Source organism: Babylonia areolata, chromosome 22, assembly GCF_041734735.1.
Source record: "Babylonia areolata isolate BAREFJ2019XMU chromosome 22, ASM4173473v1, whole genome shotgun sequence".
Lineage (NCBI taxonomy): Eukaryota > Metazoa > Mollusca > Gastropoda > Neogastropoda > Buccinidae > Babylonia > Babylonia areolata.
Genome location: NC_134897.1, coordinates 8,949,902 through 8,976,880, shown reverse-complemented (window position 1 = coordinate 8,976,880; position 26,979 = coordinate 8,949,902). Strand labels below are relative to the sequence as shown.

General features: G+C 44.7%; 1 protein-coding gene across 1 annotated transcript in view; it reads right to left on the bottom strand.

The window, feature by feature from the left end:
* LOC143297200 (basigin-like) overlaps positions 1-26,979 on the bottom strand; it is a 30,916-nt gene that overhangs the window by 2,351 nt on the left and 1,586 nt on the right. The window contains exons 2-7 of the mRNA XM_076609406.1: positions 25,645-25,926; positions 24,542-24,727; positions 15,332-15,424; positions 14,217-14,347; positions 13,774-13,957; positions 6,792-6,921 (exon numbers count right to left, since the gene is read on the bottom strand). Of these exons, the coding sequence (XP_076465521.1) occupies positions 6,792-6,921; positions 13,774-13,957; positions 14,217-14,347; positions 15,332-15,424; positions 24,542-24,727; positions 25,645-25,926 (1,006 nt within the window). The remainder of the gene's footprint in view (positions 1-6,791; positions 6,922-13,773; positions 13,958-14,216; positions 14,348-15,331; positions 15,425-24,541; positions 24,728-25,644; positions 25,927-26,979) is intronic.

Genomic DNA, 26,979 nt, shown 5'->3' with positions numbered 1-26,979 from the left:
CAAGAAGTGGTTGGGGCAACTAATTTCCACTCCCAACAGTCTTGGGTTTGAACCCCAGATATCTTTCTGGTGGTGTGAAAGGTGGAGAGTTTCCCACTGTCCCAGGTCACAGTGCGTGCTGGTCACATTTTGGAGTGTGTAGTGTAACATCGATATAAGTTTTATGTTATCAAAAGCATTTTTGTAAAGCACCTAAAGCAGATTTCTGGATAGTGTGCTATATAAGTATACATTATTAATTATTAACATGTATTGCCAGACCTACTCGCACCTGAACCCCTCCTTGTGTGAATACACATACAGAAAATCAAATCAGCAGGGTAAAGATCCCATAATCCATGTCAGTATTGATAGGTTTATGGAATCATGAACAAACCACAGGAATAGCAACCCCCAAAACAAAGTACTGCTGTTTAAATGACAGGTACAAAAAAATTTCTATCTAAAATTAAACTTTTAAATAACATACTTACGTGCGCGCGCCGGCAACGTAGTGCAGAGCTGCCTGCATGGTCTGACATTCCAGCCTGGGCAAACTACTATCTGCGGGCCTAGTGCGAGAAAATGAAACTACGCCTGATAGCGCCTGCGCTGGCAGTTGTAATCATCCGCCTTAGGTCAGCTCCGGGCCGTCTGCAAACTCCCTCTTTTTGACGTGCACTAGTGCGATGCCGACCAGCGCAGCGGCAGGCGAACAGAAGCGGGTCGGGACTGGAGGGGTCTTAAATTTGTGGTCACGGTAGAGTACGTTGTTAGAGGTTTATACGTAAGGAGATAAGATAGAAAATTTCCTAGAATTTAACAGAAGCTTAATCCGTGACCAACTAGTGCAAATAGCGCGACAAGGTGGAGGGCTCGGCCTGTTCTCTAACCTGTTAGCCGTCTGCTGAGATGGCCTGGTTGTGCAATTACCACAGGAAGCAATGATGCCTCATAAGCCTTCTATCCACGTAGTTGTGCTACGTCTCTCTGTAGAATTCTATGAGCCATCATCCCTAAAGCTAACGAGAATGTCCCTCAATTAGAGCGATTCGATGAATGGAAGTGTAGCTGGTGCGCGACCTAAGATATTGGTGCGGGCAAAGAAGAGACCGAATGTCCGCATTCCTAGTTGTGGGGGAGTCTGTTGACCAAACGATCAGTGCTGATAAACGAGCGGGGCACAGAGAAATGGGGACGGTGTGGTGTGATGTGTGAATCCACAGCTTGGTTCTGAGGACGCCCGTTCGAAACAAAGGCAGGAAGGAAAAACGTACCACCTTATTGGTTGCTCATTTGACGTCGGTGAGAGCGCGCGAATGCAAGGAGATGCCCATGTGGATTTGTGAGTGCTGAGTGATTCCACATCGGATGTTGCCGAGATAGGTGGAAGGTGATTTTTTGTGATTTTGAGGGAAACTGTGGCACGAGACAGAGGTAGTTACCAAGTGGCTTGCCATAGGCGAGGGACAGCCTAGAAGCGTGTAGAGCGTCCTGGCTGGAGCTGACGAGCAATGCGCTCCCCCCACGCACTTTTTGTCATTGTGCCAGAAAATGACAGCAACTGGTATGTTGTGCCTATGCACAGAAAGAGCAGACATTTGCAACAAAGATGACTTGAGTTGTCCGGCTGTGCCGTCTGGACAGAGTTTTGGTGTAATGCCCAGGTAGGTAACCATCAGAAGGGCTTACGGAAGCTTGGTGGCTTCTCTAGGCCATGAGTGTGTGCGTATTTTTGGAGCCACCGGCAGATATGTCGGGGGGTGTGTCAATGTGTCAGTGGATCAGTGCATTGGAAGTGCTGTATCATTGCGCCCACGATTCACTCAGTCTCATTCGTATATGGTGGAATAAGCCGCAAGATGGAAGAGGTTTCCATGGGAGAAGATTTTGATGTGCTGAAGTAGTTTGTAGCGTTTGAGACCAGGGGACCGATACTCGCATGACAGGCCTCGTGGCGTGGATAGATGGCGCACAGGAGTCTTGTGGAGAGGATGCTGGGCGTGGGCACGAGGGGGAATGGTGAAGGGTGGGGCTCAAGATGTGTTGCTAGCGGGGCTGCGTTTTACATCAAATGCAGCTGATGCATGGGGCGATAGGTTTTCCAATATGGCCAGAGCGCAAAGGTGAGAGCTGTATTATCAGTGGTTTCTGAATTGCATAGGGGAAATCAATTGCACTTAGCCTTTCATGAAATGAGCGTGGTCCTGCTCAGACTGTGGAATCGAAATTGCACTGGGACTTTGTGCTGTCGTCCTTTGCCTAACTGGACCATTGGTGGGGATCCGTCCTAAGGCCCGTCTTGAATCGAGTGCGCGCGGTGGAATCAACTTATGCAAAAACACACTCTACTGAAATTGGGAATAATCGAATTCCCAGCCCGAATATTGGGACAGCCAGTTGCTTCCTCTGCTGGTTCCGGATGTGGTACTGTGGTACACAACTATAATCATATGATTGTGTCGAGATTAGGGCACGCGCAATCAGCATTGGTAAATCAGAAACAGTTGCTTGTGTGCTTGAGGATGAAGGTGTCCACCCGATTGCAGTTTGACAGATGCAGTAGTAGAGGGGCCGGAAAGCGAGTTGAAGTGTTTCTTTGGAGGTGGTCAGCCATGTTGTCTAGAAAGTGCAGTGGTGTGGCTTGCTTCCGAAGTGCAACCAAGGTCATCTCTGACAGGCGCCCGCCTGACTGAAAGGCTGGGGCACCATGATGGATAGCGCTGCCCAGGCTATAAAAACCCTGGAAGTGTCCCTCATTGAAAGACAGAGCTTTGCGAAGGAGTGGCCATGGCGATGTAACGCACATCCGTGTTGGTGTGGTTGAGGCTGAAATGATCGTCAGGGAAGACCAAGTGTCAGGACAAAAAGTCTTTCAAAGCGCCAACTGTTGAGACGAGTGATGCTGGGATCCTGCTGTATCAAAGCAAGGTTATGGGGGCGACTGATGGTGCGATTTGAAAGCGGCAGGTCGCCGGTGCTGGGTATGAGTTGGGGCAGTAAGTAACAGCCCCCTGTGGCTAATGTACGTTCCGGTTGTGATGCTGTGAGACGGGCATCCTTTCCTCGTCAATATGAATCCTTTCTCTCTCCGCAAATGTAGAGGAAAGAGCAATTAAGACCCAGGTGGGTAGGGGCCAGCCGTTCTGCTACTAGAGAGGAGTGAAGAGATGGGCTTAGGTGATTGTCTTGCTGCCCAGTGGCAGTATTTGGTCCACAAAAAATTTGGGAATCCGAAGATTGACACCCCTACCGGGCGCTTCATAGAAGGCTGATAGATGTAGGGCCCGATGGGAGCTGTTGTCAAAACCACGTGGTGAAAACAAAAGGTTGTTGTTGCAAGGGGGTAAAAGGATGCCTACAAACTCGGAGGAATGAAGGCTTGGTGTCCCGAGTGGCACTTCTAAGTTGGACTGCCTCATCCCTCCTTGTGCCAAGTTGGGGCATCTCCAGCCCTATGGTTGATTGTTGTAGGCAAATGAGTTGGGTTGCCTTGTCCCTCCTTGCGCCAAGCGAGGGCATTCTTAGCCCTGTGGGTGGGAAGTGGGTGGTGTGGGTCCCTAAGGACCAGCCACTACTAAAATGTGAAGGAGCATACATTCAGGCGTGAATGAGGGCAGTTTTGTCTGTGAGTGCAGTCGTCCTCCGAAAGCGGGTAGGGATGAATTTATGAAAATGAATACATACATGGCAAAGGGAATATAAACTTCCATCAACTCAAGTATTTTGATGTCAGAAATATGCCATTGACATGGGATCGAAACACAAGAAATAAGCGGATGTATAAGCATACGTGTAGCGTGCACAGATATAGCCAAGGAAATGGGTAAGTGTGCATAATCAGTTAATGGAAAGGGGACTCTGTGTATGCACCTAAATATGAGATGTACATACACATATGAATAAAGTGCAAGTACGTAGGCGCAGAGAGTTCAGGGCATTGTGGACAGAAGGCCGCAAATGCAAGTGTGCCTATATTGCTATGTAGGGAATCTCAATGAATAGATGTCAATGAATAGAGATAGAAATATATTGTACATGTTAATAGAAAGAGGTTGTCGAACCTATCCATAAGCGCACACGCATGTGTATTCTGAGGGATAAGTATACATCTATAAGTGAATAAATGTAGCAAGATATCTCATAGATTTATATGTGTGTATATATATACGTATATACATACACACTACATATACATACACACACAACATAATATATACATACATATGGGCTTTTTTTTTTTTTTTTTTTTTTTTTTTAGGAAATATTGTGATTTATTTCCTGTTATTGTGTATCACAAGAAGAGAATGGTTATAGGACTGGCTGCCTGCAGAGGGCTGTGTGCGTGTGTGGGGGATGAAGAACCCAAAAGTTCAGTCGCCAATAGCCTGAGAAACAGCAAGAAAGGTGTAGTTGCTGTGCAATGATGTGTAAAGTCCATGAATGGGCATGAGGACCCAATGAGAATTCGAAGAAACATCGTAGGTGGACAGCACAGGGGGCAGGAGTGACGTGCTGTGTCGGTTACAATGCCGAGTTGTCTCCCTTGGCGCCGATATTCGTCGAAAAGATGGTGTCTTTAGAGCACATATCCCCCGGTGTGACGTTTCCTCCTCGCTGTAGAGGGGGAGGAGCGTCATGCTGCGTGCGAGAGTCCGTGGTTCTATGCCACCTTAACTGATAATAATAATGTCCCTTAGTGCCGTGGGCATCCCGAACCGAATCGGTCGCCATCGGACGCAAGACGTGGGGACATGTGGCATAATGGCGCCGTAACCAGACAAGATCGGCCCGAGCACTGCCAAGTGGCAGAATCGAGTTATCAAGAGGCACTCCGACGTGGGAATTACTGATATTAGTCTGGGTAACAGTGGAGATATGCAGTGGGGCAGAAAAAAACTGTCACTGCCGAAGTTCAATGGGCTGTGCAACGCATCTGCTCTGTGCGCAAGGGGTGGAGCAGGCGCTAGGTGTGGCACCAGTGCATAATTGCCGCAGCAAGTTCCCAATGGGTTGCTGGTTGTTTGGTTGAGCAACTTGCTGAGACGCCATCAGTGGATGGGAAACAGCAGCAACCGGCGGTGTGGCAAATGGGGTCATCACCGCAAAGCTTGAAGGGACCGAGCACGCACCTGCACTGTTGGCGAGGAGCCGTGCCGGTAAAGGGAAGTAACTGCGGCGGTCACCGGCAAGGGTGCGAAGCAGGAGTTGTCTCCCTTGGATCGGAAAATCGGACAAGGGGAGGGTGCACACGCATGGGCAAGCGTGTCCCCTAGTGGTCCACCTTCCTCCCTACTCCTGGGGAGGGCATCCCTAAGCGCCTCGGTCGCCACAGGATCCGAGACGGAAGAGGCATGCCGCGTGGCGGGCGCGTGAGCCAATGTCACGGCTGCCGCCACGGACGCATCACACATAGGGCCCAGTCTAGCGTGCGGATCCAAAGCCAGTGTATGGTGTTGTTTTCCAAAGGGGTTATGGCACATTCCCAGTATGTGTAATTTAGAGGGGTTTATGGCAATTCCATTGTTGACATGGGAAAAGTGATAGAGGAGATCGACTCGGGTGTCCTACCGACTGGCAGGGCCGAGAAATGCGGGATCGCATCAACTTTGTTCGCGAATTGAAAAGGAAAGCATCAATGGCACCACTGACCTGAGTATGGGGTAATGTACCCCTAGAAGTCGCCGGAGAGGGTGCAGGAGGTGTGGAGGTCTGGAGTCGACCGGAGGAAGCCAAGGAAGTGGGGGAGGCGTCGGGTTGGCGTTGTTGAGAGGGGCCAGAAATAGAGGGCCCAGAGTGTCCGCAAATCGATATCGATCGCGCCTTAATTTTAGCCCGATATCCCAATTGAACCATATAATTATGTGACCTGGTTCGAGACAAAATTTGACAAAAAACAAGAACGCCAGAGAATCGACAGACAGATAGAAAATACGAAAAAACTTAGCCATATGGAGAGCACAGGACAGGAGTCATAATGGCTGCCAGAAAAAAGAGGGCGTTAACCAGCGGGACAAAGGGGAGGTTACCTACTTCTGGGAGGTTATCGGCCATAGTTTCATTTTCTCCGCATAGGCGGATAGTAGTTTGCACAGGCAGGAATGTCAGACCCCTGCCGGAGTCTGCACTAGTGGGTCACAGTTAAGTATGTGTAATTAAATGGATATGTACATAAAAAAGCCTACTCATAGTCATAGACACAAGTGACCAAGGGAGATGCAGCCCACATGAAAAGGACTAACCATGGACATGATGCAGACAGAATACAAAGAGAAAACTGACAAGGGGACCACTTTTCAATGGGGATCTGCAGAATAGCTATGGAGTTGAGTTTAATAACCTACTGTAACTCCTACAGGGTCAAGTTCAGGGCTTGGGTCTTGGACATAGTGTGTAACAATCCAACAACAACAAAATAAACAAACAAAAAGACCAAAAAACAGAACACACGACAAAAACACATGATGGGTGCAATAGCCAAGTGAAGTGTTGGACTTTCAATCTGAGGATCCCAGGTTTGAATCTTGTAACGGCGCCTGGTGGGTAAAGGGTGGAGATTTTTCTGATCTCCCAGGTCTACATATGTGCAGATCTGCTAGTGCCTGAACCCCCTTCATGTGTATATGCACGCAGAAAATCAAATATGCACATTAAAGATCCTGTAATCCATGGTGTGTCTGGTGAATTATGGAGACACAAAAATACCCAGCATGCATCAACCATGACAGAGTCATCGGCAAGTCGATGTTGGTCATGTAACAGAAAGAAAAAAAAAAAAAGAAAAAAAGACAGACCCAAGGGGACAAACTCACCCGTCCTGATTGGCGTCCTCCTCGATGACAACATCCTTGTTGCGTCTCTTCTCGTAGATGAAGATGATGGTGCAGAGCACCACCACCTCGGCCACGATGCCCAGGAAGGGCCACAGCGCGGCCAACTTGTCTGAAAGGACAGCCAACCACACCCTGCAGCCCTCCTCCAACACCAGGAGACACTTCTTCACTGCTGTCACTTCACCCCACATCATCAATCATCATCATTTCAGTTTTTCCCCTCTTGCAGTGAACTTTGTGGACTTCAATTCCTTCATAATGATTTTTTTTTTTTTATCTCTTGCAGTGGACTTTGGGGACTTCACTTTCTTCATCCTTTCTGCAGTACTCAAGGTACATCTTGAGCATGTCCATCTCTTCCCCCATCCCTTTCTTTCTTTCTTCTTTTTTTTTTGACATCACCAGTATATCATAAACCCTTTTGTAGCATTCAGTAAGCATCAGTTACATTGTCCCCCTTTTATTTTTTTAGCACTGGACTTGACATTGAGAACCCCCACTGTTTTTTTCTTTTTGTGTTTTTGGCTTGACATCATTTGTACATTCAGCCATTTTTCAGCACTTGGGCAAAATGTTCAGTATGTTTATCTCCCTTCCGCATTACTACTTTTTGTTTTTTATTTTTTGTGCTGGACTTCACAAGTCTTCATGCTTTCTGCAGGACTTGGAGTACAACTCATGTACATTTATCACCACCCCCTTTTACAGTCATCATGGCGAACAGGTACATTTATCACCCCCTTTTACAGTCATCATGGTGAACAGGTACATTTATCAACCCCCTTTTACAGTCATCATGGCGAACAGGTACATTTATCACCCCCTTTTACAGTCATCATGGTGAACAGGTACATTTATCAACCCCCTTTTACAGTCATCATGGCGAACAGGTACATTTATCACCCCCTTTTACAGTTATGGCGAACAGGTACATTTATCACCCCTTTTACAGTCATAATGGCGAAAGGTACATTTATCACCCTCTTTTACAGTCATCATGGCGAACAGGTACATTTATCACCCCCTTTTACAGTCATCATGGTGAACAGGTACATTTATCAACCCCCTTTTACAGTCATCATGGCGAACAGGTACATTTATCACCCCCTTTTACATTCATCATGGTGAACAGGTACATTTATCAACCCCCTTTTACAGTCATCATGGCGAACACGTACATTTATCACCCACTTTTACAGTCATCATGGTGAACAGGTACATTTATCACCCCTTTTACAATCATCATGAGAACAGGGTACATTTATCAACCCCCTTTTACAGTCATGGCGAACAGGTACATTTACACCCCCTTTTACAGTCATCATGGTGAACAGGTACATTTATCAACCCCTTTTACAGTCATCATGGCGAACAGGTACATTTATCACCCCCTTTTACAGTCATCATGGTGAACAGGTAAATTTATCACCCCCTTAAAAAAAAACCAAAAAAAATCCAAAAAAAAAAAAACAAAAATACAACAACAACAAAAAAAAAAAAAAAAAACAAAAAAAACAAATCAATATCAACAAAAACAAAACAACAAATCATAAAAAACAAAACAAAAAATACCCCCAAAACAACAAAAGCAACAAAAAAAAAAAACAACACAAAATAAAAAAATCAAAAAATCAACAAATCAAACACAACAAAAACAAACAAACACAAAACTCTGCCCTTAGCTATGCGTTACATTCATCAATAGTAAACAGGTATCAATTATCAACCCCCTTTTTCCGTCATCATGGGCGAACACCGTACATTTATCACCCCCCTTTTGACTTTCATCATGGTGAACAGTTACATTTATCACCCCATTTTGTCCATACGATGGCGAACAGTACATTATCACACCCTTGTACAGTCATCATGCGAACAGGTACAATTATCACCCCCTTTTACAGTCATCATGGCGAAAGGTACATTTATCACCCCCTTTTACAGTCATCATGGCGAACAGGTACATTTATCACCCCTTTTACAGTCATCATGGCGAACAGGTACATTTATCAACCCCCTTTTACAGTCATCATGGCGAACAGGGGTCACGGTTAAGTATGTGTAATTAAACAGGTACATTTATCACCCCCTTTTACAGTCATCATGGCGAACAGCTACATTTATCACCCCTTTTTACAGTCATCATGGTGAACAGGTACATTTATCACCCCCTATTACAGTCATCATGGCGAACAGGTACATTTATAACCCCCTTTTACAGTCATCATGGTGAACAGGTACATTTATCACCCCCTTTTACAATCATCATGGTGAACAGGTACATTTATCAACCCCCTTTTACAGTCATCATGGCAAACAGCTACATTTATCACCCCCTTTTACAGTCATCATGGTGAACAGGTACATTTATCAACCCCCTTTTACAGTCATCATGGCGAACAGGTACATTTATCACCCCCTCTTACAGTCATCGTGGCTAACAGGTACATTTATCACCCCCTTTTACAGTCATCATGGTGAACAGGTACATTTATCACCCCCTTTTACAGTCATCATGGTGAACAGGTACATTTATCAACCCCTTTTACAGTCATCATGGCGAACAGGTACATTTATCACCCCCTTTTACAGTCATCATGGTGAACAGATACATTTATCACCCCCTTTTACAGTCATCATGGTGAACAGGTACATTTACAACCCTATTTTAGTCATGGTGAACAGGTACATTTATCACCCCCTTTTACAGTCATCATGGCAAACAGGTACATTTATCACCCCCTTTTACAGTCATCATGGTGAACAGGTACATTTATCAACCAGTCATCATGGCGAACAGGTACATTTATCACCCCCTTTTACAGTCATCATGGTGAACAGGTACATTTATCAACCCCTTTTACAGTCATCATGGCGAACAGGTACATTTATCACCCCCTTTTACAGTCACCATGGCGAACAGGTACATTTATCACCCCCTTTTACAGTCATCATGGTGAACAGGTACATTTATCACCCCCTTTTACAGTCATCATGGTGAACAGGTACATTTATCAACCCCCTTTACAGTCATCATGGCGAACAGGTACATATATCACCTCCTTTTACAGTCATCATGGTGAACAGGTACATTTATCACCCCCTATTACAGTCATCATGGCGAACAGGTACATTTATCACCCCCTTTTACAGTCATCATGGCGAACAGGTACATTTATCACCCCCTTTTACAGTCATCATGGTGAACAGGTACATTTATCAACCCCCTTTTACAGTCATCATGGCGAACAGGTACATTTATCACCCCCTTTTACAGTCATCATGGCGAACAGCTACATTTATCACCCCCTTTTACAGTCATCATGGTGAACAGGTACATTTATCAACCCCATTTTAGTCATCATGGCGAACAGGTACATTTATCACCCCCTTTTACAGTCATCATGGTGAACAGGTACATTTATCAACCCCATTTTAGTCATCATGGCGAACAGGTACATTTATCACCCCCTTTTACAGTCGTCATGGTGAACAGGTACATTTATCACCCCTTTTACAGTCATCATGGTGAACAGGTACATTTATCAACCCCCATTTACAGTCATCATGGCGAACAGGTACATTTATCACCCCCTTTTACAGTCATCATGGTGAACAGGTACATTTATCACCCCCTTTTACAGTCATCATGGCGAACAGGTACATTTATCACCCCCTTTTACAATCATCATGGCGAACAGGTACATTTATCACCCCCTTTTACAGTCATCATGGCGAACAAGTACATTATCACCCCCCTTTTCACTTCAGCATCCTTATGTAGCACTTGGTGAACTAGTACATTATCACCCTCCTTTTACACTCCATCATCCTTATGTAGCACTTGGTGAACTAGTACATTATCACCCTCCTTTTACACTCCATCATCCTTATGTAGCACTTGGTGAACAAGTACATTATCAACCTCCTTTTACACTTCATCATCCTTATGTAGCACTTGGTGAACTAGTACATTATCACCCTCCTTTTACACTTCATCATCCTTATTTAACACTTAGTGAACTAGTACATTTACCACCCCCCTTTTACTCTTCATCATCCTTATGTAGCACTTGGTGAACATCAAGTAGATTTATCACACACCCCCCTCCCTGACCCCCCCCCCCCCCTTTTACACTTCATCATCCTAATGCAGCACTTGGACATCAAGTACATTTATCCCCCCCCCCCCCCCTTTTTTTTATTTTTTTTTTTACACTTCATGATCCTTATGTAGCACTTTGAAAACAAATACATTTATCAACCCCTTTTACATTTCATAATCCTTATGTAGCACTTGGTGAACATTGAGTACTTTCGTATCCCCTCATACTCACACCATCTTTTTCTCTTTTTTTTTTTAGTGCTCAATATCATGATTCGTTCATTATCCCTTCTTCAGCAGTCAACTCAACATGTCCAATACATTCTTTTTTCAAGCACTCATCACCACATATACGTTCAAAGCTTTTTAAACAATATTTCTGCTTTCTTATTACAATAACCATTCCTGCTCTAATATACACAAACACACCTACAGCACATCCATCACTTCCACTGAAAAACAGGACATGGTTTCTTCCAACTAACTTTTACAATTTATTTATGGCACAAATGTGGCTAGACTTCTTCCAGATTCCACTTTTAGGTAAAATAAAAATAAAAATAAAAATAAAAAGAGACCAAGAAAGATACAGAAAGAAAAACCAAAACAGCAACCCCCCCCCCCCCCCCCCCCAAAAAAAAAACACACACCAAAAAACAAACAAACATAACATCTCATCTTTTTCACATCACAACCATTATTACTACAGCTTAAAAAAAAAAAGAAGCTAGCATGATGAAACCACATCAACTAAATAATCTAAGCTGTACACATACATATAAACTACACACTTTATCACAACATACTTATCTTACAGTTTTACTCATATTGTTGGCACTGCACATTGTTTTATCTGTTATTGTTTCTTATAATTTTCACGACAAACCCAAGTCAACAATACTGATTAAAAAAAAAATGTGTAGGAGCATACTTGCATGTTCATCTTTATCCCTAGCCTTTATCTATCCATACAACATGATCAACTCATTTAACGCCTCACAGGCAGTTTCAAGTCTAAACTGGGTTGCACACAATAAAAATCTATCCAAAACAAAACAAAAAACAATCTGCTACATCACGATTTTATTTTTCTAGCAGTAGATTTGGTTACCCCAGTCCTTTTTTTGTTCAAAATCAACAGCTGCAAACCCTGCCATCATTCACTGCTTGACACTACACTGCCATTACTTTAAAAAAAAAAAATACTCCCTAGAAATACTGCCGCATCTCAGAGAAGTGAAATCAGCACAGAAAAGACCTTATTTCACCAAGCTTGAGTAGCAACTAGAGCCAAGCGACCTGACCACACTCTGACTCACTCATGAACGAGGACTGTGACAATGACAAATACACAACACTGAAAAAGAAATGAAGGGCATCTGATGGGGAGATTTCATTGGTTGGTTTTATCAGATGTGTCAACAACAAAAAAAGGTGATGATTTGAACTAAACAACTGTTTCAGTATCAGGAGAAAACTGTTGATTCATAATGCTGATGTTCATTTCAATAGGCTTGTTATACTCTGTTTTGCATGTTAATATGTCTGCCCTATGTATGTGCATGTGACATGCAAGTGCTCTTATTGCATGTGTAAAATAACCATCATGCTGTTAGTTTTCAACCATCAACTAACATGCTGTACATGCATTTGTGAGTCACAATAAAAAATAAAATAAAATAATACAATACCACCAAAACTCTGACCATTATACTTATAGTAATCCATGTGATGTGTAGCAAAATTTACCAAATAAATATCACCTACTATCCACATTTTGCACTCCCATGTTTGTTTTATGTTTAACTCAAAGAAATATAATGCCTGTTATGGCCTCTGGAATAGGGCAGCACAAAAGAAATATACACATGGATAACTGTTTGGAAAAATAATGTTACATTCACTGTCAGTCAGCTACGTGCCTGTCTGCCAGTCTGATAACGTGTTCTGGTGCAACTGCGTGCCACCACATTGGCTGCAACATTACATGTGGCATCGCTTTTCACCTCTTAATCCTCTTCCTCATCTCCCTCTTGACCAACATCTACTTCATCATCCAGTTCTATATTTTCTTTCTCAGATTCCTCCATTTATTGCAAAATATCTTCTAATTTTTTTTCTGCTGACTCCTCTTATCCCATTTCTTCATACATCGTAGTAATTTTGTTCTGCAAGCAATCTGAGAAAAGGTGTGTACTTTGATTCAGACTTCTCTCTTGTGAATGCAGCCAGTGTGTTGCGTCTTGATCAGCATTATCTCCTCACTGGCTCTTCTGAAGTTTCATGAAAAAAATTCACTGATGTGTGGGAAAGATCAGCTCACTGCATGACAGAAAATCTAACCTCACCCTCACACACCTATGGCCCTTACTGGCCAGACTCTCACACTGAGACAGTTTCCAGCTGGCCACCGTAAATGCAAGAAACTTGCTTGTCCAGTGATATCATTTGAATGGAATCAAAAGTATCCTTCACGAACGGGGTGTTGGAACAAAGGAATTCTAAGGAAAAAAGTGAGTTTTCTGGAGAGACATGTATGATGATGAAAGTGTATATATCTAAGAAGGGAACTGTAGTACAGAACTGAGAAAATTCAAGGATATATATGGTTAATGACACAATGAAAGGGAGAACTACTGACACAATATAAGAATGGTCTTTGTGTTGCTTCCTGTTTGAATGAAATAAGATAAAAGGTTCTGACAACAGAAAAACCTGTAATCCAACTGCATTGACTGCTAAAGAGGCTCCTGCTGAGTATTGCAAATGACCCATGTTACAGACACACAGACTCTTGAGTTATTTAAAGATTCCCTTTGCTTGCAATTCATAAAACCCACAAGTAAAATCACTTACCTTTGACACGAACCAGGATGACCTGAGTGGAGTTGAACTCACGCCACTTGTTGCTGATGGCCATACACTTGTACTCAGCAGCGTCATCAAAGTCCACTGACTCAATCTCCAGCTTGCCTCTCTCAATCATCATGCCGTCGTAAGTCTTGGCTGGCATCATCTTGTACCGTGAGCCCTCAACTTCCTGCAACAGAACAGGTCCTGTGTACAGCATGCACTTAGCACATGTTTACAATCCACAGCATTTAAAGGACTGTCGCTGGCAAAATTCTGTGGAAAAACCCACTTTGATAGTAAAAGAATTACGCCTGTAGACAGAAAAAAAAAGAGTGGCACTGCACTGTGGCAATGCGCTCTCCCAGTGGAGAGCAACCAAATTTCACAGAGGAAAATTTATTGTGAGAAAGTAACACAAAACAGAATTAAGTGAACAGGTGACCTACCTGAATCTGTTCGTTCTCCTTGAACCAGGTGATGGAGGGTTTGGGGTAGCCCAGAACTTTGCACTCAATCACCAGCCGCTCGTCTTGAACCAGGTTCTTGGACTTGTCAAAGGGGATCACCTTGGGGTGGGCTGTACCACACACAAACCACAGGCCAGTCAGTCAACACATCATCACCTAGACAGTATCCCTGTGTGTGTGTGTGTGTGTGTGTGTGTGTGTGTGTGTGTGTGTGTGTGTGTGTGTGTGTGTGTGGTGTGTATGTTAGACATTTCACCCAATACTTATAAAGTTATTGTCATGCAAATCTCAGAATCTCTTTGCTAAGAACCGACTTTCTGTAGAAATGTGAGATACTGTGCGTGTGTATGTGTGCGTGTGTGTATGTACGTGTATGTGTGCGCGCACGCGTGTGCATGGGCATGTCTGTGTGTGTGTGTGTGTGTGTGTGTGTGCGCATGTGTGTATGTGCGTGCGTGAGCGGTTCTTGACTTGCTAAAAAGGATCAGACTGGGGTTGGCTGCACCACATGCCATGCAGTACAGTCAGTCCGCAAATCCCCACCCATATAGTCAGTGCATTCATGCGTGTGTGCAGTGGTTAGGTTAGGTTCAGTACACTGTGAGTCGTGTGACCTCTTCACCACAAAATCAATGGGTCATCTTCAAAATGAATCCATGGGTCAGGAAAAGTATTCTTTTCTTCCTCCCTCCTTGGCAACTCTCCACACTGTTTCCCCCACCACACAATGTGTATTTTAATGTTACATTGTGTATCACAGTGTGTGTGTATTCATGCGTGGATTTGTGTGCGTCTTTGTTGTTTTTACTGCCGTTGTATTTCCTGTTCAAGCATACAATGACATACTGCACTAGATATCCAGAAATTTAATCACAGTGATTTTTTCCCATTATCTGTTAACTGGTCATGGTCTTATGCACCAGCAAAGAACTGACCACAAGCTGCTTTTTTTTTCCTGTTTTTTTTAAATTTTTTATTTTTTACTTCAGAGTTATTACCTGTGTAATTCCAGACAAACACGTTCCCTGTCTCAATTCAGCTATCCATCCCTCAGTAACACATACAAAGCATCAATGAAGAAACAGTCCACTCACCAAAGTAATTGACATCAATATTGATGGCGTCCTTGTGTCCTTTCTCTACTTCATACTCGGCAACACAGGTGTAGACTCCAGCGAAGTTTCGAGCTGACAAACACAAAATACAAAAACACTACAAGCATCTATGAGCAAACACCTGTGACAAATCAAAGCACAGAGTGAGGGAAGTATAAATAATGCTCCAGAGAATGATACACACTGCACTTTATAACCCATATGACTAGTATCAGACTTGCTTCTCTGTTCTCAGGACAGATTTTCCAAAGCCAGCTAAAATGCACCGGTACTTCAAATGCACTAATAATACATCCTACTTCTGTTAAAAAAAAAAAAGAGAAAAAAAAGGAACTAGCCTCCTTTTAACAGGCTTTTTTTTCCTCCTACAAACAACAGCCATCAGTGTACTTCCAGTCTGTCCTCCAAAATACATCACCAGCAGTAGCAATGCTGTTGCACTACAGAGATTCATTAAGACACTACAGTGATTAATAAGCAAACCTGAACATCCACAAGATTTTGGTGATGCTGCTCAAATGACACACTGCAGAGTAAAGTCTGGTTCTGGACACCTTGGGTCATTTGACCGGTTCATCACAAAATCAATGGGGTCATTTTCATAACTGGTCAGAAAAAAAACACCCTTATACTTGCTTCTGGCACCCCATCATGCCACCCCACACACCTCAACAATCAGTTCATGTCATAGCTTGACATAAGCTTACAGTCGGGCCAACAGCAAAGTGAGAGCTGTATTATCAATGGTTTCTCCATGCAGGGCATTGCAACGGGAAATCCTTTACAGCATAGTCTTTTGTGAAGGACTATGACTCTCAAACTAGGAGGCAAAATTGCACTGGCTCTTAGTACTGCAGCCTTGGGGGCTAATTGTCCTTTGGGAACTATTCCCACTCCAACTGTCCTAAAACCCTGTTGGCTGAGAGATTGGGGCTGTAACTTGGGCAAGACAGTCTACAGTATTATCAAGTTCTAGCCCAGATAGTTGGGACAGCAGTTACTTCCTCTGCTGTTCTGATGGTCTTGTCAAACTACTATCATACCCCACACCCCAAAAATCTGTAACTGAATTTGTGCTTTGTCCATCACACTCACTGTGTGAAATGATTACACACACGCGCGCGTGCGCACGCACACGTGCGCGCACACACACATATATGTGTGTATGTGTGTAAAGACTATAGTATGTGCTAATGTTTGCTGTATTATGATGAACACAGAAAATACACCATAGTCATTACTGAACTTTTAGTGCAATACTTAAACACTGATTTATGCTGACTTACATTATGGTCCAATTAATACACAGAAAAATGTAGAAACAAAAGCAAAGCAGTACAGCTGATGGACATCAGTTCTACAACATGCAAGTGTCACATGCATTAGTCTAATACCACTGTTTTCGGAAATCACTTCCCTCTGCTTTGTGAAAATACTTAACTCCACATTTGCAAAATTTCTCTAAAATTTCCTCAAGTACCATGCCAGCATAATGTGTAGACCTATTCAATTCAATTCTTGTGTATATGACATTACCAATGTCAGAATGTGTAATTTGGGTTATGGAAACATGAACTTACCCCGAAAACTAAGTATGACTATATAAATGACTAAATAAAAAGTCATGCACGCGAAAGTAAGCGTTCGTGTATCTTGATCAGATCTTGATTTACTTGAATGTGCCACGCTCTTGCACAACATCAAAGAAGAAAACATGGAAGTTGCACACGAACGCCAAAGATATCTTTCAATTTACTCTCCTGATGTGTACAGAATGGAAGAGATTGCGACCGTTCTGAACACTCAATTTCTCAATCTTAAGCAGCTACTTTTGGGCACATATTCCACGATGTGGATGATGATTTATCATGGTGAAATGTTCAATCTGTTTCGAAGTAGGAGACTGGCAGAAAGGTTAAAAGCTAAACTGACACCATATTATGCCACAGTTCACAATACACAAGCAACGATGCCTTTGTGTAAGCATACCTCATTTCCTTTCCTGGCTATTTAATTTCTTTTTCTTTTACAATGTCTGCTCAATGCAGAGCAACAACAGTATCAATTATATTATCTATATTTTTCCGAGTTAGAAACTGCAGTTACGATTGTCTTGCAGGAGAATAAGATAAAACTACAAAATCCCCTCTAGCATGACTGATTTCACTAAAAAATTACTGAGTCAAGTAACTGACTGGCTGTCATATCGATGGGGTCATTTCAAAATTGTATGCATCAATGACCGATGATCAACATGAAACCTAAACACTGCAATGTCACAGACTTAAAGCAAATCTATCTGTCAAAGATCGCAGGAACAACAAAAAAATCCCCACAAAATTCTTGTTAATCAGTGATTCTGTACAGTCTGAAACATTCTGTGAGCAGTATTTGTCTATTTTTACAAAAACTTCCTATCAGTAATATAATGTGTACCAATCCCATTTTCTTCTTGAAGAGATTTCTCATCTGTTGTCATGCAATGTCTGTAGCCATTTGGTCGGTCATTTTGCACAATACAGATGTGCAAAAATGTGTTCATAACAAGCCAATTTTCAAGAAAACAGTTGTATACAATGATTTATTTTAAAAAAAAAAAAACTAAAATAAAAAAAGCAAAAGCAATGAATAAACTAATATAATGGGGGTGAGGGGGAGCTTATCAGCCTAGAACTTGATTCTATCAATCCATGTAACTTAACCTGTCTGAGAACTTGGGCACTGTCCCCGGAGTCATCAGGTACAGATAGTTAACCTTCATTTCACTTCATACCACCACAGTACACACAGCAACAATCCCCATTGCACAACTTTTATTTGCCAGCCTAGTGTCAGAGCCTGTCCCATGCTGGTGAGACATGTTTATTGATTCAACATCAAGTACCCATGACCTTTATCATTTGTAACTGGAACACCGCCTTAGTCCTTAGTCAGCGACTCATCACTGTGGACTGTTCTTTGCTCCATATCTTTTCCTTCCCATTCTGAGGGAAAGAGATAGTGAGAGGGGGAGACTGAGACAGAGGAAGAGGGGGAGAGTGACAGAGAAAGGGGAGGGGGTGAAGGGAAGGAGAGGGGCAGAGGAGATAGAGACAGACAGAAAGAGAAGGGGTGTGGAGGGGAGCAGAGAGTTATATGGGAGGGGGAAGGGAGGGAGAGAGGGACAGAAGAGAAGGGGTGTGGAGGGGGGCAGAGAGTTATAAGGGAGGGGGAAGGGAGGGAGAGAGGACAGAAAGAGAAGGGGTGTGGAGGGGGGCAGACAGTTATAAGGGGTGGGGGGAAGGGAGGGAGAGAGGGACAGAAAGAGAAGGGGTGTGGAGGGAGGCAGAGAGTTATAAGGGGAGGGGGAAGGGAGGGAGAGAGGGACAGAAAGAGAAGGGGTGTGGAGGGGGGCAGAGAGTTATAAGGGGAGGGGGAAGGGAGGGAGAGAGGGACAGAAAGAGAAGGGGTGTGGAGGGGGGCAGAGAGTTATAAGGGGAGGGGGAAGGGAGGGAGAGAGGGACAGAAAGAGAAGGGGTGTGGAGGGGGGCAGAGAGTTATAAGGGGTGGGGGGAAGGGAGGGAGAGAGGAACAGAAAGAGAAGGGGTGTGGAGGGGGGCAGAGAGTTATAAGGGAGGGGGATGGGAGGGAGAGAGGGACAGAAAGAGAAGGGGTGTGGAGGGGGGCAGAGAGTTATAAGGGGGGGGGGGGGGGAGAGAGGGACAGAAAGAGAAGGGGTGTGGAGGGGGGCAGACAGTTATAAGGGGTGGGGGGAAGGGAGGGAGAAAGGGACAGAAAGAGAAGGGGTGTGGAGGGGGGCAGAGAGTTATAAGGGAGGGGGAAGGGAGGAGAGAGGACAGAAAGAGAAGGGGTGTGGAGGGGGGCAGAGTGTTATAAGGGGTGGGGGGAAGGGAGGGAGAGAGGGACAGAAAGAGAAGGGGTGTGGAGGGGGGCAGAGAGTTATAAGGGAGGGGGATGGGAGGGAGAGAGGGACAGAAAGAGAAGGGGTGTGGAGGGGGGCAGAGAGTTATAAGGGAGGGGGAAGGGAGGGAGAGAGGGACAGAAAGAGAAGGGGTGTGGAGGGGGGCAGACAGTTATAAGGGGTGGGGGGAAGGGAGGGAGAGAGGGACAGAAAGAGAAGGGGTGTGGAGGGGGGCAGAGAGTTATAAGGGGTGGGGGGAAGGGAGGGAGAGAGGAACAGAAAGAGAAGGGGTGTGGAGGGGGGCAGAGAGTTATAAGGGAGGGGGAAGGGAGGGAGAGAGGGACAGAAAGAGAAGGGGTGTGGAGGGGGGCAGAGAGTTATAAGGGAGGGGGAAGGGAGGGAGAGAGGGACAGAAAGAGAAGGGGTGTGGAGGGGGGCAGACAGTTATAAGGGGTGGGGGGAAGGGAGGGAGAGAGGGACAGAAAGAGAAGGTGGGTGGAGGGGGACAGACAGTTACAAGGGAGGGGGATGGGAGGGAGAGAGGGACAGAAAGAGAAGGGGTGTGGAGGGGGGCAGAGAGTTATAAGGGAGGGGGAAGGGAGGGAGAGAGGGACAGAAAGAGAAGGGGTGTGGAGGGGGGCAGAGAGTTATAAGGGAGGGGGAAGGGAGGGAGAGAGGGACAGAAAGAGAAGGGGTGTGGAGGGAGGCAGAGAGTTATAAGGGAGGGGGATGGGAGGGAGAGAGGGACAGAAAGAGAAGGGGTGTGGAGGGGGGCAGACAGTTATAAGGGAGGGGGAAGGGAGGGAGAGAGGGACAGAAAGAGAAGGGGTGTGGAGGGGGGCAGACAGTTATAAGGGGTGGGGGGAAGGGAGGGAGAGAGAGACAGAAAGAGAAGGGGTGTGGAGGGAGGCAGAGAGTTATAAGGGGTGGGGGGGAAGGGAGGGAGAGAGGGACAGAAGGAGAAGGGGTGTGGAGGGGGGCAGAGAGTTATAAGGGGTGGGGGGAAGGGAGGGAGAGAGGGACAGAAAGAGAAGGGGTGTGGAGGGGGGCAGAGAGTTATAAGGGGGGGGGGGGGAGGGAGGGAGAGAGGGACAGAAAGAGAAGGGTTGTGGAGGGGGGCAGACAGTTATAAGGGAGGGGGATGGGAGGGAGAGAGGGACAGAAAGAGAAGGGGTGTGGAGGGGGGCAGACAGTTATAAGGGAGGGGGAAGGGAGGGAGAGAGGGACAGAAAGAGAAGGGGTGTGGAGGGGGGCAGACAGTTATAAGGGAGGGGGAAGGGAGGGAGAGAGGGACAGAAAGAGAAGGGGTGTGGAGGGGGGCAGAGAGTTATAAGGGGGGGGGAGGGAGAGAGGGACAGAAAGAGAAGGGGTGTGGAGGGGGGCAGACAGTTATAAGGGGTGGGGGGAAGGGAGGGAGAAAGGGACAGAAAGAGAAGGGGTGTGGAGGGGGGCAGAGAGTTATAAGGGAGGGGGAAGGGAGGAAGAGAGGAACAGAAAGAGAAGGGGTGTGGAGGGGGGCAGAGAGTTATAAGGGAGGGGGAAGGGAGGGAGAGAGGGACAGAAAGAGAAGGGTTGTGGAGGGGGGCAGACAGTTATAAGGGAGGGGGATGGGAGGGAGAGAGGGACAGAAAGAGAAGGGGTGTGGAGGGGGGCAGAGAGTTATAAGGGAGGGGGAAGGGAGGGAGAGAGGGACAGAAAGAGAAGGGTTGTGGAGGGGGGCAGAGAGTTATAAGGGGAGGGGGAAGGGAGGGAGAGAGGGACAGAAAGAGAAGGGGTGTGGAGGGGGGCAGAGAGTTATAAGGGGTGGGGGGAAGGGAGGGAGAGAGGGACAGAAAGAGAAGGGTTGTGGAGGGGGGCAGAGAGTTATAAGGGAGGGGGAAGGGAGGGAGAGAGGGACAGAAAGAGAAGGGGTGTGGAGGGGGGCAGAGAGTTATAAGGGGAGGGGGAAGGGAGGGGGAGAGGGACAGAAAGAGAAGGGTTGTGGAGGGGGGCAGAGAGTTATAAGGGAGGGGGAAGGGAGGGAGAGAGGGACAGAAAGAGAAGGGTTGTGGAGGGGGGCAGACAGTTATAAGGGAGGGGGATGGGAGGGAGAGAGGGACAGAAAGAGAAGGGGTGTGGAGGGGGGCAGACAGTTATAAGGGAGGGGGAAGGGAGGGAGAGAGGGACAGAAAGAGAAGGGGTGTGGAGGGGGGCAGACAGTTATAAGGGAGGGGGAAGGGAGGGAGAGAGGGACAGAAAGAGAAGGGGTGTGGAGGGGGGCAGAGAGTTATAAGGGGAGGGGGAAGGGAGGGAGAGAGGGACAGAAAGAGAAGGGGTGTGGAGGGGGGCAGAGAGTTATAAGGGGTGGGGGGAAGGGAGGGAGAGAGGGACAGAAAGAGAAGGGGTGTGGAGGGGGGCAGAGAGTTATAAGGGAGGGGGAAGGGAGGGAGAGAGGGACAGAAAGAGAAGGGGTGTGGAGGGGGGCAGAGAGTTATAAGGGGAGGGGGAAGGGAGGGGGAGAGGGACAGAAAGAGAAGGGGTGTGGAGGGGGGCAGAGAGTTATAAGGGAGGGGGAAGGGAGGGAGAGAGGGACAGAAAGAGAAGGGTTGTGGAGGGGGGCAGACAGTTATAAGGGAGGGGGATGGGAGGGAGAGAGGGACAGAAAGAGAAGGGGTGTGGAGGGGGGCAGAAAGACAGACATGGACAGAGACAGTAGAATGTTTCAACTAATAGATTCCCCTCCAAGCAACTGCTTTGTTTCAACTGCTACTCTTGTGTTGTGCTGTTTTTTCTTTGTGTGTTTTGGTGCAACCGAAGAACCATGTCATAATGTGCATGCATTGGTGTGTGTGTGTGTGTGTGTGTGTGTGTGTGTGTGTGTGTATCATCACACACAGACGTTCCTACATATTTTTAGACAACTAAGTCTAAATGCAGTCAGTGGCAAGCACTTGTTAATGGACATGTATGTATGATACCCTGTAATCAGACACCATGCTGGAAGTGTCATATACCAGCAGGAAGTCAAAGGCTGAACGGTCTATGATATGTGCCATAACACTGTCAGTAAAACAACTGAAACCAACTTACATACAGGCATGCCAAATTAACAATACAGTGATCAGAAAATATGTCAGCTGCACTGCTTCTGTGAGTGATCATAAGATTAAACATGTGGTTTTTACTTTTTTTTAGCGTCTAACTTAAAAACTTTTTTTTTTTATACAAGACATGGTTTTCCTTTGCATCAATTTTTCCAAACTGACCGACCTATAAATTATAATTATGGAAGCATATGACAAAATTAAAAAATATTCAAGCAGTCCACCTCAACCACACAGGTGCAATAAGTTATAACTGGTGCCTTGAGTCTAATGGATCACAACAACAGAAAAACTTGACCTGAGTTTAGAGCGAAAGTTAGGTCATTGAACTCAACTGCTTTGAACTCACTCTTCTGCAGTTTTAAGCTAACATCACTACATTAATGTTTTTAGACACAAACACATGCAAACATTGCTACATTAGACAAACACATGGAAACATTGCTGCATTAGACAAACACATGCAAACACTGCTACATTAGACACAAACACATCCAAACATGACATAAACACACACAAACAATGCTAGATTAAACACAAACACACACAAATATTGTTGCATTAGACACAAACACACCCAAACATTATATTTGCTACACTAAACACAAAACACATCCAAATATTGCTACATTAGATACAAACCCACCCACACATTACTACATTAGACACAAGCCCACCCAAACATTGCTACATAAGACACAAACACACCAACACATTACTACATCAGACACAAGCCTACCCAAACATTGCTACATTAGATACAAACCCACCTGAACATTGCTACATTAGATACAAACCCACCCACACATTGCTACATTAGACACAAGCCCACCCAAACATTGCTACATAAGACACAAACACACCAACACATTACTACATCAGACACAAGCCTACCCAAACATTGCTACATTAGATACAAACCCACCTGAACATTGCTACATTTGATACAAACCCACCCACACATTGCTACATTGGACACAAGCCCACTCAAACATTGCAAAATTAGACACAAACACACCCAAACATCGCTACATTAGACACAAGCACACCCAAACATTGCTACATTGAACAAACACAAACTGAAGGGAAACAAAGACAGCAACAAGGCATATAATTCATAGGAAAAAGAACAATAAATGGTTGTAAACTACACCAGGCAGTGTAACACTGTAGGTAACACTGGTATATAACACTGTACTTAACAGAGGTATGTACCAGTGGGAAGATGTGCACAGGACAGCAGATTTTAAATGTAGCATGGTGCCCACAGGTGTGACTGAACACAATTCCTTCTGGTTTTTTTAAGACTTCATCCAGTCTAGACTAAAATTTGTCCATGACAAAATGAATCAAAACTTTATCACCTACACCACTGACAAAACAGACTTACAGACACTCTGGCACCAATGTTCAATTTTCATCACTTTTTGTTCATTATTTCCATTGAGTGACCACAATCAAACGATTATTCAGTCACTTTTTTTGTTCATTCATTCGTTTCTTTTTCTAAATTATGGATCAAGCTCTTTGGTGAAAGGGAGTCAAAAGCAGGAGGAGAAACATTACAGGGATTTTAATAAAATTACCAGACCCTGAAGAGCAACCCCCCCCCCCCCACCCCTACACACACCCCTCCCCAAGACCTTTCCAGCCCCAGAATCAATGGTTCTCTCATTTATCTAAAGACCTTTCCAGATTTCTACAACTATTTCCAAACCCTGCTGCTGTGCCCAACACATTAGTGTGTTATCACTGTATTACTCTTTTTTTTTTGTCACAACAGATTTCACTGTGTGAAATCTGGGCTGCTCTCCCCAGGGAGAGGGTCACAACACTGAGAGCACCACACATATTTTTTGTATTTTTTCCTGCCTACAATTTTTTTTTTTTAATTTGCTTTCCTATCGAAGTGGATTTTTCCACAGAATTTTGGCAGGACAACCCTTTTGATGCCATGGATTCTTTTAGGTGCGCTAAGTGCATGCTGCACACGGGACCTTGGTTTATCGACTCACCTTAATGACTAGCGTCCAGACCACCACTCAAAGTGGAGGGGGAGAAAAAACTGGCAACTGTGCTGGGATTAAAACCAGTGTGCTCAGATTCTCTCACTTCCTAGGTGGACGTGTTACCTCTAGGCCATCACTCCACACATTCTTTCAACAAACCCCCCGTCCACAGAAAACAGCCAGACACACAACTCACGAGGGTGTCGGATCTCCAGGGAGCCATTGTCGTGCTGGATGAACTCCTGCTTGCTGTCCACCTTGATGTCCGCCACGGGCACCTCCCCTTTCTTCCAGCTGTAGGTGAAGCTTTGATTGGAGTCCTTCACCTGGCAGTTCAGCATCACGTCCTCCTTGTACTCATACGTTGCATCCTTTGTGGTCACTGTGGGACCCAATGACAAACTGTAGTAAAGCAGGAGAATAGCACAACTTCCCCCATTAAAGCAGGGTATTATCACCCAATCCCCCTCCCCTTAAAGCAGGAGATAAACATATACTTCCCTCATCCTCTTTGCATCAAAGGTAAAATTTACCAAAGAATCTAAGGTTAAAATCAATATTATGTAACATAATATCATAATGTTAACTCAGCAAACCCAAGTGAAGTGTACCAAACCCATGATAAAGAGCACAAACTTCAAAGACAAAGGTTTAAATACACAATTTTAATATCAATTTTTGTGGTTGAAAACTAGCAGAAAAATCAAGCAGGTCGGCAGTCTTAAAAAAAACTGAGTATCTTTTGTTGTATGCTATTGTAGTCTCAGCACCCGCAATCAACAGAAAACTAACAATGTCTGGCTGCCATGAACCACACAACAGAGGAGACCCTGCACTCTGGATGAGACATTTTGGTGGCGTTTAGCCATGCCTATACAGTGTTCTGATTCAACATCAGAAACAACCCCCAACTCTGATGACAACACCTTTTTCATGAAACTGGACTGAGTGATCTGGTTTTCCGACAAATTCAACGTAAAAAGACCACCAACTATTAATCAAGACCCTTACTAATGATAACGGCTTTGTTGTTAAACTGCACTGAGAGATGTGTTTCAATTCAACATCAAAGAGACTACCAACAATTACTCAGCCTCATAATGACAATGGTTTAGTCATGAAACTGAACTGATGTGTTTTTACGATTTCTTCCAACTAACCCAATGTCAGAAAGACCATCATATCAGCCCCTCCACCCCACCCCTCCTTTTTTTTTTTTTTTTTTTTTTGTCATGAAGCTGAACTACGAAAGTATCACACAAACTGAAAAAATTTCCCCTCACTTTCTGATAAACCCACCTGAAAACACCCTGAGCTGGAAGTTGACAGAGGTCTGCGTCTTGTCATCCTTGCAGACGTACTTGCCCTGGTTGGACTTCTGCACGCCGCTGAAGGTGAGTGTGCTGATGTTGTCACTGCCAGCCACACTGCCCTCCACCTGGCTCTGTGAGGTCTGCTGCGCCATGGCACTGGGGGGCTCTGATGACCACGCCACCCCATTGGGGCTGGAGCAGTTGATCTGCAGGTTCGAGCCCTCCACCACAGAGAGCACCGCTTTGTTGGGGGTGATCTGCACAGAGGCTGAGAGGGAGGGAAGAACTTTAAAAAAAAAATCAAATTGTGTATATTTTCATTTATAAACATATTCTACATCATACACAACATTCTTACAGTGGAAGAGTGTTGAAAAATTCAAACATCTAACTGACCCTACAATGAAATATTTTCTTCTAAAAATATAGGTATTCTTATGTGCACCTTCTTTGTTCTTCTTGCACCTGCTATCCCAACTATCTGGACTAGAATTCTATTATAGTGTAAGGTGTTCAGCCCAAGTTGCATCCCCACTCTCTCAGCCAAGAGGGTATAAAGACAGTCTGATGCTGGGATGGTTCCCAAAGGCCAACTAACCCCCAAGGCTGCAGCAGTAAGAGCCAGTGCAGTCTTGCCTCCTACTCCTAGTTTGAAAGCCATAGTTCTTCACAAAAGACTAGGCTGTAAATGACTTACCACTGTTATGGAGAAACAACTGATCATACAGCTCAATGCTGTTGGCCCATATGTTAACTTATGACAATCCATGAAAAAAGCTGTGTGTTGGGCCTGAAGAATAATCATCACCATCATTATGATCATGATATAACAATGATGATAAATAATAATTCTGAAAAATAATAATGCACTGAACAGATTTCAACAACAAAATTATCATCAAATATTTGAAAACTATAAACAAAATCATTTTCAATGTCTGCCAGAAATATCAAGTTAGACCAAGAGGTCCAGCTGTTACAGCTGAATAAAACATTACATGGAAAGCTTCATACAAAAATAGCATTCTCTTATGCACACTAATGTACACATATGTACAAACTCACACACTCTCACACACATACATACACACACATACATACACACACACAGAGCATAATTATGAGAATTATTGGGAAAAGGCCAGAAACTGTGCTGTAATACCCCATAAAAATGTTCACCAGAGCTTTACTGAACAAAAACAGCTGAGACTGAGGTCATTGGCCCTTTTATGCGGACAGCCTGACACACTTTAAGTGGGACATGCACATAAAAAAGTATGCCAGAGGTTCAACTCCTCCGTTTCTATACACTTTGGGTCAA